Source organism: Panthera leo, chromosome B3, assembly GCF_018350215.1.
Source record: "Panthera leo isolate Ple1 chromosome B3, P.leo_Ple1_pat1.1, whole genome shotgun sequence".
Taxonomy (NCBI): Eukaryota; Metazoa; Chordata; class Mammalia; order Carnivora; family Felidae; genus Panthera; species Panthera leo.
Genome location: NC_056684.1, coordinates 28,773,915 through 28,786,293, shown reverse-complemented (window position 1 = coordinate 28,786,293; position 12,379 = coordinate 28,773,915). Strand labels below are relative to the sequence as shown.

Here is a 12,379-nt window from a genome sequence, read left to right as displayed (position 1 = left end):
GGCATTTCTATATACAAGTAACGAAGCAGCAGAAAAAGAAAGCAAGGAATTGATCCCATTTGCAGCTGCACCAAAAACCATACTAAACCTAACTAAAGAGTTAAAATTCTGTATTCTGAAAACTATAGAGGACTTATGAAAGAAATTGAAGAGCACACAAAGAAATGGAAAGGCATTCCATGCTCTAGATATCTAGAATTGGAAGAATAAACATTGTTTAAATGTCTATACTACCCAAAGCAATCTACACATTTAATGCAATCCCCATCAAAAAACACTAGCATTTTTCACAGAGCTAGAACAAACAATCTTAAAACTTGTAGGAGACCACAAAGACCCTGAATAGCGAAAGCAATCCTGAAAAAGAAAAACACAACTGGAGGCATCATGATTCCAGACTTCAAGCTATATTACAAAGCTGTAGTCATCAAGACAGTATGGCACTGGCACAAAACAGACACAAAGATCAATAGAACAGAATAGAAAACCCAGAAATGGGCCCAGAACTATATGGTCAACTCATCTTCGACAAAGCAGGAAAAAATATCCAATGGAAAAAAGACAGTCTCTCCAATAAACGGTGTTGGGAAAACTGGCTGGTGACATGCAGAATGAAACTGGACCACTTTCTTAACACCATACACAAAAATAAATTCAAAATGGATGAAAAAGACCTAAATGTGAGACAGGAAAACATCAAAATCCTAGAGGAGAACATAGGCAGCAACCTCTGTGACCTTGGCCTGAGCAGCTTCTTATAGACATGTTGCCAGACGCTAAGGAAACAAAAGCAAAACTGACCTACTGGGACTTCCACCAAGAAACAAATCTGCACAGCAAAGGAAATCATCAACAAAACTAAAAGACAGTGTATGGAATGGGAGAAAATATTTTTAAGCAACATATCTGATAAAGGGTTAGTATCTAAAATTTATAAAGAACTTATCAATCTCAACACCCCAAAAACATATAACCCAGTTAAGAAATGGGCAGAAGATGCGAATAGACACTTTTACAAAGAAGACATCCAGATGGCTAACAGACACATGAAAAGATGTTCAACATCACTCATCATCAGGGAAATACAAAACAAAATCACTATGAGATACCACCTCAGTGTCAGAATGGCTACAATTAACAACACAAGAAGCAAAACGTGTTGGTGAGGATGTGGAGAAAGGGGAACCCTCTTGCACTGTTCGTAGGAATGCAAACTGGTATAGCTACTCTGGGGAATAGTATGGAGGTTCCTCAAAAAGTTAAAAATAGAACTACCATATGATCCAGCAATCGCACTACTAGGTATTTACCCAAAGGATAAATATATCGATTCGAGGGCACCTGGGTGGCTCAGTTGGTTGAGTGTCTGACTCTTGGTTTTGGCTCAGGTCAGGATTCTAGAGTCATAGGATTGAGCCTCATGATGGGTTCCAGACTGAACATGGAGCTTGCTTAAGATTCTTTCTCTTCTTCTCTGCCCCTCTACCCCACTCATGCACTCTCTCTCTAAAATAATAAAAAATACAGATTTGAAGAGGTATATGCATGCTGATGTGTATAGCAGCCTTATCAACAGTAGCCAGACTATGGAGAGAGCCCAAACGATGCATGGATAAAGAAGACGTGGTATATATACAATGGAATATTACTCAGCCATAAAAAATGGAATCTTGCCATTTGCAATTAGATGAATAGAATTAGAGTGTATTATGCTAAGCGAAATAAGTCAGAGAAAGGCACATACCATATGATTTCACTCATGTTTGGAATTTAAGAAACAAAACAGATGAACATAGGAGAAAAAAGAGGGAAACAAACCATAAGAGACTTAAAGATAGAAAACAAACTGAGGGTTGATGGAGGGAAGTGGATGGGAGATGGGCTAGATGTGTGATGAGTATTATGAAGGGCACTTGTTATGATGGGCACTGGGTGTTGTATGTAAGTGATGAATCACTGAATTTTACTCCTGAAACCAATATTGCACTATATGTTAACTATGAAGAATTTAAATAAAAATTTGAAAAGGAAAAGACATTATGGTAAATGAAATAAGGCAGACACAAAAGATAAGTACTGTATGATTCCATTTAGATATCTAGAATAATCTAATTTATAGAGACATAAAATAGAATGGTAGTACCAAGGGCTGAGAATAGAATGGGAGTTACTACTTAATGAGTACAGTTTCAGTAGGGGTTGATGACAATGTTCTAGAGATGGATGGTGGTAATGGTTGCACAACAGTGTGGATGTACTAAATGCCACTGAGCTGCACACTTAAAAATAATTTATGGGTGCCTGGGTGGCTCAGTCATTTGAGCATGGGAATCTTGACTTTTGGCATAGGTCACGATCTCACAGTTGTGAGATCGAGCCCTGTGTCAGGCTCTGCACTGAGGGTGGAGCCTGCTTAAGATTCTCTCTCTCTCTATCCTTCTGCTCCTCCCCTGTTCATGCTTTCTCTCTCTCTCTCTCTCAAAAAAAAAAATTCAAATGGTAAATACTGTTACATAATATATCACATTAAAAAGGCAGACCGAAAGAAATGCCACTATTAAGTGATGCTATCAGATGTTGCATTGTGATATGTTCAAAATTATCACTTGAGTTATCAAGAGATTGAGATGTGTTCCTATATTTTATAATTGAGTAAAATGTGTTTTAATGGTTTTGCACATTGTTGTTCTTTGTTATATTTGTAATGATAATGTCTGGGACCACATTCATCTGTAAAGTTTCACCAAGAAACTCCCCTTGACCTTATTCAAATAGTTTATCAACTACCCTGTGAATGTTTGTTTGTTAAGTAAATTCACAGCCTGAAATCCTACCGTGCATTTAGATTGTAACTGTGTATCCCTCTATTGGAATAATGCTCTAGTTCTGAAAGTATAGCTCTTCAAATGCAAAGAAAGCAGTGTAATGAAATAATCATGAATATCAGATGCCTATACATGCCAGGCACAGTGGCTGACATTTCATGTTATCTCATAGAAATCTTAACTCCTGTTGTGAGGCAGGTGGTGGTATTCTCATTCTATGAAAGAAAATAGTCAGTGAGGAAAGATAGGGACACTTCTATTTGTGAGGCCTGAATGGGGTGCTGATGCAACTCTTCTGTGTTCTGATGAGCATTGTAGGCAGGAAACTGGCTTGTTTAGATGTTCTAGGCTAGCTTACCTCAACTCTTCACATCACAAACAGTGGGTTTATAAATGTAAATAAAACTATATGTATTGGTGGTATGCATATAAAGAAAAATTGAGATGGAGAAAACATCTTAGTTCTTATTTTCCATAGGTCATGGAGAACACTGAAGAAATATCACACTGAACAAAATCATTCCTTGTTTGTCACAAAGGCAGAAAATGAAACTCCATAAGGTAAAAGAGATCATAGGATTTAATCCTTCTTTCTTCCTTAAAATAAAAAAGACTGAAATTGCCATACCATGAAACAGTCTTTTCTGCAAGATATGTGTGTTTCCATAACATGTTTTATTAGTTCATATGCAGCTGGTAAGTTGGGGAATGATAGGAAGTTGTACTGGTTCAAACATCATTTTTATAGTAAACTAATGTGTTAAAGCAAAGAGAGACAAACTTTCTCATGACTGAAAAAATTAACTCTTAACAATATATGAAGACTCTAAGAAAAAAAGGTGAAAGTCCTTAAAGTGCAAGGAATGGCTAGGTTAGTGCTTCAGAAACCACCTAATTTATGACCATGCTAAGCTGTCTGGGGGAGCTGCAAGTACAGATAAGCCATGAAGACTTTTCACCTGGTGATTACAAAAAGAGCATTTATTAAAAAGGCTACCTCTGGATCATATTTTTAATATTAATGAAATGCTTTCTATTAAAAGGAAATGATTTCTAGAACCTATACCTGAAAGGAAGAAACACAAGCCCACAACTTAAAGCCTGCAAAAGATTGATCAACTAATTCTCAGTGTAAATAATCATAGATACTTAGGATTATTGTTTTCGTTACCACTTAAGTTACAAAGTTCCAAACCTCTTCATAAGGCTTCATTTTTAGGGCATGATTTCACAGAATGTGAGGTTTTCATCTTATTAGGGACAATATAAAGAATTCATTAGGCCAGGACAATTTCTTCAGACAGCCTTTTCCAATTGTAAAGTTATCCTGAAATATAAACAAAGTAATAGTGACTTTCAGGTAGTATGAAAATAAAGAATTGTAGGGTAGTCTGGAGCTGTGGATGTTCTGAATACCAAAAATCTTGAACTAGTAAATAGTTGAGGCAAAGGAGAAAACACTGGCCCAATGTACCATCCCATCTGTGAACTATTTCTTCCTCAAGCCAGTTTCTCCACATCCTTGCCAATTATAGTTTTGTTGTTGTTGTTGTTGTTAATAGTTATCCTAATAAGTGTGAAATGGTATCTCATGGTGTTTTTTTAATGCTTAAGTCTATTTTATTTTTTAAAGTTATTTAAATTCGGTTAGTTAACATACAGTATAATATTAGTTTCAGGTGCAGAATTTAGTGATTCCTCACTTGCATGTAACAGTGCTCATCACAACAAGTGTACTCCTTAATGCCCATCTCATGGTTTTAATTTACATTTCCGTTATAATTAGTGATGTTGAACATCTTTTCATGTGCTTATTGGCTATCTATATAACTTCTTTGAATACCTTTTAATTCAAGTCTTTTTTATAGCTTTGAACTGGGTTGTCTTTTGGTGTTGCATTTTAGTTTTTTATTATATTCTGTATATTAATTCCTCGTTGGATAAATGATTTGCAGCTATCCTCTCCTATGGATTGCTTTTTCACTCTGTTAATAGTGTCCTCTTTACATAAAAGTTTTAAATTTTGATGAAATCCAACTTGTGCATCCTGTTGATAACTTGTGACATTGGCATCATATCCAAGGAATCATCGCCAAATCCATTACTTTTTGTCATTTTTCTTCTAAGAGATTTATAGTTACAGGTCTCACATTTAGGTCTTTGATCCATTTTTAAAATTAAAGTATAATTAACATACAGTGTGATATTAGTTTCAGGTGTATAGTATAATAATTCAAAAATTCCACATATTTTTCAGTGCTCATCAAGATAAGTGTATCTTTATCCCCTTTATCTGTTTCACCCATTTCCTCACCCTCCACCCTTCTGGCAACCATCAGTTAGTTCTCTGTATTTAAGAGTCTTATGTTTGTCTCATTTTTTAAATCACACATGTGAGCGAAATCATATGGTATTTGTCTTTCTCTTACTGATTTATTTCATTTAGCATTATACCCTCTTGGTCCATCCATGTTGTTGCAGATAGTAAGATTTCATTTGTTTTTATAGCTAAGTAATGGTATTATTCCATTATATATATATATATATATATATATATATATATATATATATATACCACTTCTTTGTATTCATTCATCTATCCATGGACACTTGGGTTGCATCCCTATCTTGGCTATTATAATAATGCTGCAGTAAACATAAGGTACATATATCTTTTCAAATTAACATTTTTATTTCCTGGCATAAATACCTAGTAGTGGAATTATTGGGTTGTAGGGTAGTTCTATTTTTAATTTTTTGAGGGACTTGTACAATTGTTTTCCACAGTGGCTGCACCAATTTGCATTCTCACCAATAGCGCATGAGGGTTCCCTTTTTCTCCACATAATTGCCAAATTTGTTATTTCATGTATTTTTGATTTTAGCTATTAGTAGTTTAGCTAGTAGTAGTGTTGGTTTGCATTTCCCAGATGATAAGTGATATTCAGCATCTTTTCATTTGTCTCTTGGCCATCTGTATGTGTTCTTTGGAAAAATGTCTATTCAGTTCTTCTCCCCATTTTAAAATCAGATTTTCTTGGTGTTAAGTTGTATAAGCTCTTTTTATATTTTGGATATTAATGCTTTGTGATGTATATCATTTGTAAATATCATTTCCCATTCAGTAAGTTGCCTTTTCATTTTGTTGATGGTTTCCTTTGCTGTGCAAAAGATTTTTAGTTTGAAATAGTCCCAATAGTTTCCTTTTGGTTTTGTTTCCCTTGCACACACACACACACACACACACACACACACACACACACACACACATTTCTATACCTGATGTCTAAGACAGTACTGCCTATGATTTCTTTTTAAGATTTTTACAGCTTCAGGTCTTACATTTAGGTCTTCTGTTCACTTTGAGTTTATTTTTATGTATGGTGTAAGAAAGTGATCCAGTTTCTTTCTTTCTTTCTTTCTTTCTTTCTTTCTTTCTTTCTTTCTTTCTTTCTTTCTTTCTTTTTTTTTTGTATGTTGCTGTCCAGTTTTCCCAGTACCATATGTTGAAGAGATTGTCTCTTCTCTGTGTCATATTAGTTTCTTGCTTCCTTTGTTGTAGATTAATTGACTTTATATAAGTGTGGGTTTATTTCTACACTATTCTGTTCCATTTATCTTTGTTTCATTGATTACTACAGCTTTGTAGTATATTTTGAAATCTGGAATTGTGATACCTCCAGCTTTTTTGTTCTTTTTGAAGATCGCTTTGGCTATTCAGGTCTTTTGTGGTTACGTGTAAATTTAAGAATTTTCTAGTTCTTACTAGAGCTAGAATATTTTCACAAATACTGGTATTTTGATAGGGGTTGCATTAAATCTGTAGACTGGGTAGTATGGACATTTTATCAATGTTTGTTCTTCCAATCCATGAGCACAGAATATCTTTCCATTTGTTTGTGTCCTTTTCAATTTGTTTCATCAGTGTTTTATACTTTGCAAATTACTGGTCTTTCACCACATTGGTGAAGTTTATTCCTACGTGTTGTTATGATTTGTGGTGCAATTGTAAATGGGATTCTTTTCTTAATTTCTCTTTCTGTGTGTTTTCCATAGATGTCCTTTATTATGTTAGGTATGTTCCTTCTAAACCTACTTTGTTGAGGGTTTTTATCATGAATAGATGGTATACTGTGTCAAATGCTTTTTCTGCATCTATTGAGATGATTGTATATTTCCTATCCTCATTGATGTGTTGTATCTTGTTGATTTGGGACTATTGAATCACCCTTGCATCCCAGGAATAACTTTCATTTGATCGCGGTGACTGATTTATTTAAAATGTATTATTGATTGTGTTTGGTAATGTTTTTTGAGGATTCTTACATCTACATTCGTCAGAGATAATGGTGTGGAGTTTTCTTTCTCTGTAGTATCATTATCTGGTTTTGGTATCAGGGTAACTATAGCCTCATAGAATGAATTTGGAAGTTTTCCTTCCTTTTCTATTTTTTTGGAATAGTTTGAGAATAGGTACTAACTCTTCTTTAAATGTTTGGTAGGATTCACCTATGAAGCCATCTGGCCCTGAACTTTTGTTTGCTGAGAGTTTATTACTGATTAAATTTCCTTGCCGATAATTGGTCTGTTCAAAATTTCTATTTATTCCTGCTTCAATTTGGGGAGATTATATGTTTCTAGGAATTTATCCATTTCTTCCAGGTTGTCCAATTTGTTAGCATACAGTTTTTCATAAAATTCTCTTACAATTGTATGTATTTCTGTGATGTCAGGTGTTATTTCTTCTATTGTCTTTTTAGTTTCTATTTTGTTTATTTCTGCTCTGATCTTCATTATTTTCTTCCTTCTACTGATTTGGGGTTTTGTTTGTTCTTTTTCTAGCTCCGTTAGGTGTAAGGTTAGGTTGTTTGAGATTGTTCTTGCTTCTTAAAGTAGGCCTGTATTGATAAACTTCCCTCTTAGTTTAGACTGATGCATCCCAAAGAGTTTAGACTGTTGTGTTTGCATTTTATTGGTCTCCATTTATTTTTTAATTTTCTCTTTGATTTTTTGGTTGATGCAATCATTTTCAGTAGGATGTTATTTAGTCTGTATGTATTTGTGGCCTTTCCAGATTTTTTCTTCTGGTTGATTTCTAGTTTCACAATGTTGTGGTCAGAAAAGATGCATCGTATGACCTCAATATTTTTTGATTTCTTGAGACTTCTTTTGTGGTCCGTTATGTGGAGAATGTTCCATGTACACTTGAAAGGAATGTGCCTTCTGCTGCTTTAGGATGGAATGTTCTGAATATTTATGTTAAATCCATCTGGTCCAGTGTGTCATTCAAAGCCACTGTTTCCTTATTGATTTTCTGTTTGGCTGATCCATTAATGTAAGTGGGATGTTAAAGTCCCCTACTAATATTGTATTACTTTCGATTAGTTCCTCTATGTTTGTTACTAGATGCTTTATGTATTTAGATGCTTTCCTGTTGGGTGCATAAATATTTATAATTTTTAGATCTGCTTGTTGGATTTTTCCATTTTATGATTAAATAATGTCCTTTTTTGTCTGTTACAGTCTTAGTTTTAAAGTCTATTTGTATTTTGTATTGCTACCCCAGCTTTCTTTACACATCCATTTGCATGATAAGTGCTTCTCTATCCCTTCATTTTAAACCTGCAGATGTCTTTTAGTCTGAAATGAGTCTTTTGTAGGCAGCATATAGTTGGGTCTTGTTTTTTTTTGTTTTTTTTTTTATCCATTCCATCACCCCATGTCTTTTGATTGGAACATTTAATCTTTTTACATTCAAAATAATTATAGATAGATATTTATTTTTGCCATTTTGTTACTTGATTTGTGGTTGCTTTCTTCTCTCACACTGTTCTTTCATGATTAGTTGTCTTTATTTAGCGATATACTTGGATTCCTTTCTCCTTATTTTTCACATATCTATTACTGTTTTTTGATTCATGGTTACCATTAGGTTTGTACATAACATTTTCTTTATATATTAGTCTATATTAAATTTCTGGTTGTTTAAGTTTGAACCCAATCTTTACTCCTCCCCGCCACCCTGCCATGTTTTAGGTCTATGGTATCATACTTTATATCCTTTTATTTTGTGAGTTCCTTGACTGATTTTTACAGATCTACTTGCTTTTACTGTTTTTGTGTTTCCTACTTTTGATACTCTCACGCTCTTTTCTTTCCATTCAAGTAGTCCCCTTTAATATTTCTTGTAGGGCTGGTTTAGTGGTCACAAACTCTTTTGTTTGTCTGGGAAACTCTCTATCTCTCTTTCAATTCTGAATGATAACCTTGCTGGATAGAGTATTCTTGGTTGCAGATTTTTTTTTCCTTTCAGCACATTGAATATGTCATGCTACTCCCTTCTGGCCTGGAAAGTTTCTGTTGAAAAATCAGCTTAATAGCCTTATGGGGTTTCCCATTATTTATTTGCTTTCTTTTATCTTTGTTCCTTTAAAAATTTTCTCTTTTTTATTACTTTTTGCCATTTTAATTACTTGTGTCTTGTTGTGGACCTTCTTGGGTTGAAGTTGTTGAGGGATCTCTGGGCCTCTTGGATCTGGATTTCTGCTTCATTCCCTAGATTTGGGAAGTTTTCAGTTATTTCTTCAAATAAATTTTCTGCCCCCTTCTCTCTTCTCCTCCTGGGATCCCTATAATGCGAATGTTATTATGTTTGGTGGTGTTGTTGAGTTCCGTAAGTCTATTCTCACTCGCATAATTTTTTTCCTCTCATATGCACAGCTTGATTACTTTCCATTCCTCTCCCCTGCAGGTACCTGATTTGTTGTTCTGCTTCCCATAGCCTACTATTTATTCCATCTGGTGTATTTTTAATTTCATTTACTGTGTTTCTCATCACTGATTAGTTCTTTTTAAAAAATCTTTGTTAAGGGTCTCACTGATGTCCTCCACTCTTTTCTCAAGTCCAATAAGTATCTTTATGATGATTACTTTGAATTCTTTTTCAGGTATATTGCTTCTCTGTTTTATTTCTCTTTTGTTGTGATTTTTGTCCTGTTCTTTCAATGGGACATATTCCTTTTTCTCCTAATTTTTTGTAACTCTCTGTGTTTCTCTGTGTTAGGAAAGTCAGCTAAAGCTCCTGATCTTTAAAGCAGTGGCCTTATGAAGAAGAGGTACTGTGGTGCTCTATAGTGCAGTGTTCATTGTTCCCCAAAACCAAGCATTTCAGGGGTGTCTGCTATGTGGGTTGTGTAAATCCTAATGAACTGAATTTGCATTCAGTTCAGTCAGCTGCAGTGGCCTACTTTGCCTGTTGTGGTCGGGGTTTGGTCCTTGTGCTGTTAAAGGATCAGTCTGGGGCCACTGTTGGTTTGTAATAGGGTGGTGCTCTGTACTGCAGAACCTGCTTGGGATTCTCCCTCACCCTCTCTCTGCCCCTCCCCCTGCTCATGCTGTCCCTCCCACTCTCTCTCTCTCTCTCAAAATATTTTTTTAAAAATATTTTAAAAAATAAAAAATCCTGTCAAATTTTTGTCAAATGCTTTTTCTGTATCAGTTGATGTTGTCATATGGGTTTTTCCCTCTTCATTCTGTCAATATAGTATATTAATTCATTTTCACTTGTTGAACTCTTCTTGAATTGTAGAAATAAATCCACTTGTTCAAAGTATATAGAACTTCTAATGTGATGTTTCAGTTGGTAATACTTTGTTTAGGATTTTTGCATTAATATTCATCAGGGATATTAAGCTATAGCTTTTCTTCCCCCTTCTTTTGTAGTCTGGCTTTGGTGCCAAGGTAATACCGGCCTTATAGAATGAGTTAGAAAGTTTCTCTTGAATTTTTTGGAATAGTTTGAGGACTGGTGTTATTTCTTGTTTAAATGGTTGGTAGAATTCTTCAGTGAAGCCTCAGTTGCAGAGCATTTCTTTGTTGGGAGGGTTTTGATTACTAATTCAGTCTCCTAGTTATAGGTCCATATAGATTTTATTTGTTCATGATTCACTCCTTGTATTTCTAGGAAATATATTCATTTCATCTGGGTTATCCAATTTATAGCTGCTCATAATTGTACTCTAATCCTTCTATTTCTGTAGAATAATTACTAATGCCCCTACTTTTATATCTGCTTTTAGTAAGTTGGAACCTTTTTTTCATGTTCTAATTAAGATTTTTCCACTCTTAAAATCTTTTTGAAACACTATCTTGCCTATTTCAGTTTTAATCTTCCACTGGCTTTAGGTTTATTTTTTTCCTAGGTCTTTTTAGAATGTTTATTTCATATATTTATATTTATATATTCAAGGTAAGCATTTACAGCTATGGATTTCCTTAGCATTACTTTGTTGCATCACATACATTTTGTTATGTTGTGTTTCACTGAATATATTTTGAGGCTCTGTTATTAGATGCATGAATGTTTATAACTGTTTAATTTGGATGTATTTTAAACCTTTTATCAGTAGATAATGTCCTTCATTGTTTCTTGTAAGCTTTTTGGGTTTAAAGTCTTTTTTTGTCTAATGATAGTATGGCCACCACTACTCCCTTTGGGGACTATTTGCATGGAATATCTTTATCCATCCTTTTACTTTAGATCTGAAGTCAGTCTCTTGTAGACTGCAGTTAGGTCATGTTTTTAAATCCATTTCACTAATCTCTGTTTTTTTAATTGGAGTTTAATCCATCTATATTTATTTATTTATTTATTCATTTATTTTTAATGTTTATCCATTTTTGAGAGAGAGAGAGTCAGAGCATTAGTGGCAGAGGGGCAGAGAGAGAAGGAGACACAGAATCCGAAGCAGGCTCCAGGCTCCAAGCCATCAGCACAGAACCCATTGTGGGACTCGAACTCACAAACCAAGAGATCGTGACCTGAGCTGAAGTTGGACACTCAACTGACTGAGCCATCCAGAAAGTAATTATTGAGGGACTAATGTCATACTATTTATGTGCCTTTTAGCTTTTTGTTCATTTTCGATGTGACTTTTGTGTTTTAGTTGAAATTTTTTGTAATAAAACATTTTCTCATTTCCTGTATTATTATTTCCTGTATTATATTATTATTCCTCATAGCTGTATTATTATATAGCTACTTCTTTGTGGTTACCTTAAGGATTCCATTTAACATCCTAAATTAATAACACTCTAATTTGAGTTTATGGCAGCTTAAGTGTACAAAAACTCTTTTCTTATATATAACCTTGTTTTCACCCCCTTTTGGTTATTAATGTCACAAAATTACATCTTTAAGTATTGTGCATCTGAAAACATAGACAAGTAACTATTTTAAGTCTCTTAAATTATGTACAAAATGAAAAGTAGAGCTACAAATCAAAATTATAATACTAGCTTTTATACTTGCCCATGTATACTTTAATTAGAAATCTTATTTCTTCATATGGCCTTGAGTTCCTGTCTACTGTCCCTTCTCATTCAACCTGAAGTTAGCACTTATTTCAGGGCAGGTGTAGTGGAATCTGTCTCCTTCTGTTTTTGTCTGGTAATGTTTTAGTTTCTCCCTCATTTTTGAAGGAGTCTTGTCAGATAGTTTTGGTAGACAGTTTTTTTTTCTTTTAGTAATTTGAATATATCAAACCCCACTGTCT

General features: G+C 34.3%; 1 protein-coding gene across 1 annotated transcript in view; it reads left to right on the top strand.

The window, feature by feature from the left end:
- The window catches only part of NRG4 (neuregulin 4), a 211,700-nt gene that overhangs the window by 187,499 nt on the left and 11,822 nt on the right, over positions 1–12,379 (top strand). The window contains exon 10 of the mRNA XM_042943093.1: positions 11,510–11,530. Coding sequence (XP_042799027.1) covers positions 11,510–11,530 — 21 coding nt within the window. The remainder of the gene's footprint in view (positions 1–11,509; positions 11,531–12,379) is intronic.